This window comes from Oncorhynchus kisutch, unplaced genomic scaffold (genome assembly GCF_002021735.2).
Source record: "Oncorhynchus kisutch isolate 150728-3 unplaced genomic scaffold, Okis_V2 scaffold3964, whole genome shotgun sequence".
In the NCBI taxonomy this organism is placed as follows: Eukaryota; Metazoa; Chordata; class Actinopteri; order Salmoniformes; family Salmonidae; genus Oncorhynchus; species Oncorhynchus kisutch.
This window is the reverse complement of record NW_022265909.1, coordinates 193,061-195,560: the sequence shown is the minus strand read 5'-3', so window position 1 is coordinate 195,560 and position 2,500 is coordinate 193,061. Positions and strand designations below refer to the sequence as shown.

At 49.6% G+C, this 2,500-nt stretch overlaps 1 protein-coding gene across 1 annotated transcript in view; it reads right to left on the bottom strand.

Annotated features, from left to right (window-relative positions):
* Positions 1–2,500, bottom strand: part of LOC109886404 (probable E3 ubiquitin-protein ligase HERC1) — a 206,773-nt gene that overhangs the window by 19,798 nt on the left and 184,475 nt on the right. The window contains exon 77 of the mRNA XM_031821355.1: positions 2,091–2,260. Within this exon, the coding sequence (XP_031677215.1) occupies positions 2,091–2,260 (170 nt within the window). The remainder of the gene's footprint in view (positions 1–2,090; positions 2,261–2,500) is intronic.

The following is a 2,500-nucleotide window of genomic DNA, read 5'->3' as shown; positions in this document are numbered from 1 at the left end:
AGACATCATAACATAAACACACTGCATTCCATACTGCCGTAAGGAGCAGACATCATAACATAAACACACTGCATTCCATACTGCCGTACCGAGCAGACATCATAACATAAACACACTGCATTCCATACTGCCGTAAGGAGCAGACATCATAACATAAACACACTGCATTCCATACTGCCGTACCGAGCAGACATCATAACATAAACACACTGCATTCCATACTGCCGTACCGAGCAGACATCATAACATAAACACACTGCATTTCATACTGCCGTAAGGAGCAGACATCTGAAACAGTGGAGCCACATCAACCATCAGATCACTAAATGTCTTTGTGGTTTTCAAAGACACTTTAAGATTCTTTGTATTGAAAAAGCTCTTTAAGAAAACATCTAGACAGTGATTCTGATGTATTTCTACATCTCTACTCCTCTAGGATAGTGGACAGACCGTGTGGAGAACCTCTCTACTCCTCTAGGATAGTGGACAGACCGTGTGGAGAACCTCTACATCTCTACTCCTCTAGGCTAGTGGACAGACCGTGTGGAGAACCTCTCTACTCCTCTAGGATAGTGGACAGACCGTGAGGAGAACCTCTCTACTCCTCTAGGATAGTGGACAGACCGTGAGGAGAACCTCTCTACTCCTCTAGGATAGTGGACAGACCGTGTGGAGAACCTCTCTACTCCTCTAGGCTAGTGGACAGACCGTGAGGAGAACCTCTCTACTCCTCTAGGATAGTGGACAGACCGTGAGGAGAACCTCTCTACTCCTCTAGGCTAGTGGACAGACCGTGTGGAGAACCTCTCTACTCCTCTAGGATAGTGGACAGACCGTGTGGAGAACCTCTCTACTCCTCTAGGATAGTGGACAAACCGTGAGGAGAACCTCTCTACTCCTCTAGGATAGTGGACAGACCGTGAGGAGAACCTCTCTACTCCTCTAGGATAGTGGACAGACCGTGTGGAGAACCTCTCTACTCCTCTAGGATAGTGGACAGACCGTGAGGAGAACCTCTCTACTCCTCTAGGATAGTGGACAGACCGTGAGGAGAACCTCTCTACTCCTCTAGGCTAGTGGACAGACCGTGAGGAGAACCTCTCTACTCCTCTAGGATAGTGGACAGACCGTGAGGAGAACCTCTACATCTCTACTCCTCTAGGATAGTGGACAGACCGTGTGGAGAACCTCTCTACTCCTCTAGGATAGTGGACAGACCGTGAGGAGAACCTCTCTACTCCTCTAGGATAGTGGACAGACCGTGTGGAGAACCTCTCTACTCCTCTAGGATAGTGGACAGACCGTGAGGAGAACCTCTCTACTCCTCTAGGATAGTGGACAAACCGTGAGGAGAACCTCTCTACTCCTCTAGGATAGTGGACAGACCGTGAGGAGAACCTCTCTACTCCTCTAGGATAGTGGACAAACCGTGAGGAGAACCTCTCTACTCCTCTAGGATAGTGGACAGACCGTGAGGAGAACCTCTCTACTCCTCTAGGATAGTGGACAGACCGTGAGGAGAACCTCTCTACTCCTCTAGGATAGTGGACAAACCGTGAGGAGAACCTCTCTACTCCTCTAGGATAGTGGACAGACCGTGAGGAGAACCTCTCTACTCCTCTAGGATAGTGGACAGACCGTGAGGAGAACCTCTACATCTCTACTCCTCTAGGATAGTGGACAAACCGTGTGGAGAACCTCTACATCTCTACTCCTCTAGGATAGTGGACAAACTGTGAGGAGAACCTCTACACCTCTAGGATAGTGGACAGACCGTGAGGAGAGCATCTCTACTCCTCTAGGATAGTGGGCAAACCGTGAGGAGAACCTCTACACCTCTAGGATAATGGACAGACCGTGAGGAGAGCATCTCTACTCCTCTAGGATAGTGGGCAAACCGTGAGGAGAACCTCTACATCTCTACTCCTCTAGGATAGTGGACAGACCGTGAGGAGAACCTCTACATCTCTACTCCTCTAGGATAGTGGACAGACCGTGAGGAGAACCTCTACATCTCTACTCCTCTAGGATAGTGGACAGACCGTGAGGAGAACCTCTACATCTCTACTCCTCTAGGATAGTGGACATACCGTGTGGAGATCCTTTTGACAGTGATCTGAGGTCCATAGTTCTTTCCTTGCACCATAGTCTTCCCTATGGACCTCACCATGGGGAGAGTATAGACTCTGGGGGCCAGCAGGGGCCTCAACTGGCCCTGGACGATGCCCCACGTCCCTGTGTTGTAGTGGGACGTACAGCTCTGAAACACACACACACACAGTTATGAGGAATGAGTCAGATGAATTGAATCATAACAGACACTCAATACAGGATTATACAGTAGAGAGGAATGAGTCAGATGAGTGAGGTGTGGTTGTTGGGGCTGGGGTTGAGTGAGGTGTGTGTACCTGGTTGTTGGGGCGGATGTTGAGTGAGGTGTGTGTACCTGGTTGTTGGGGCTGAGGGTGAGTGAGGTGTGTGTACCTGGTTGTTGGGGCTG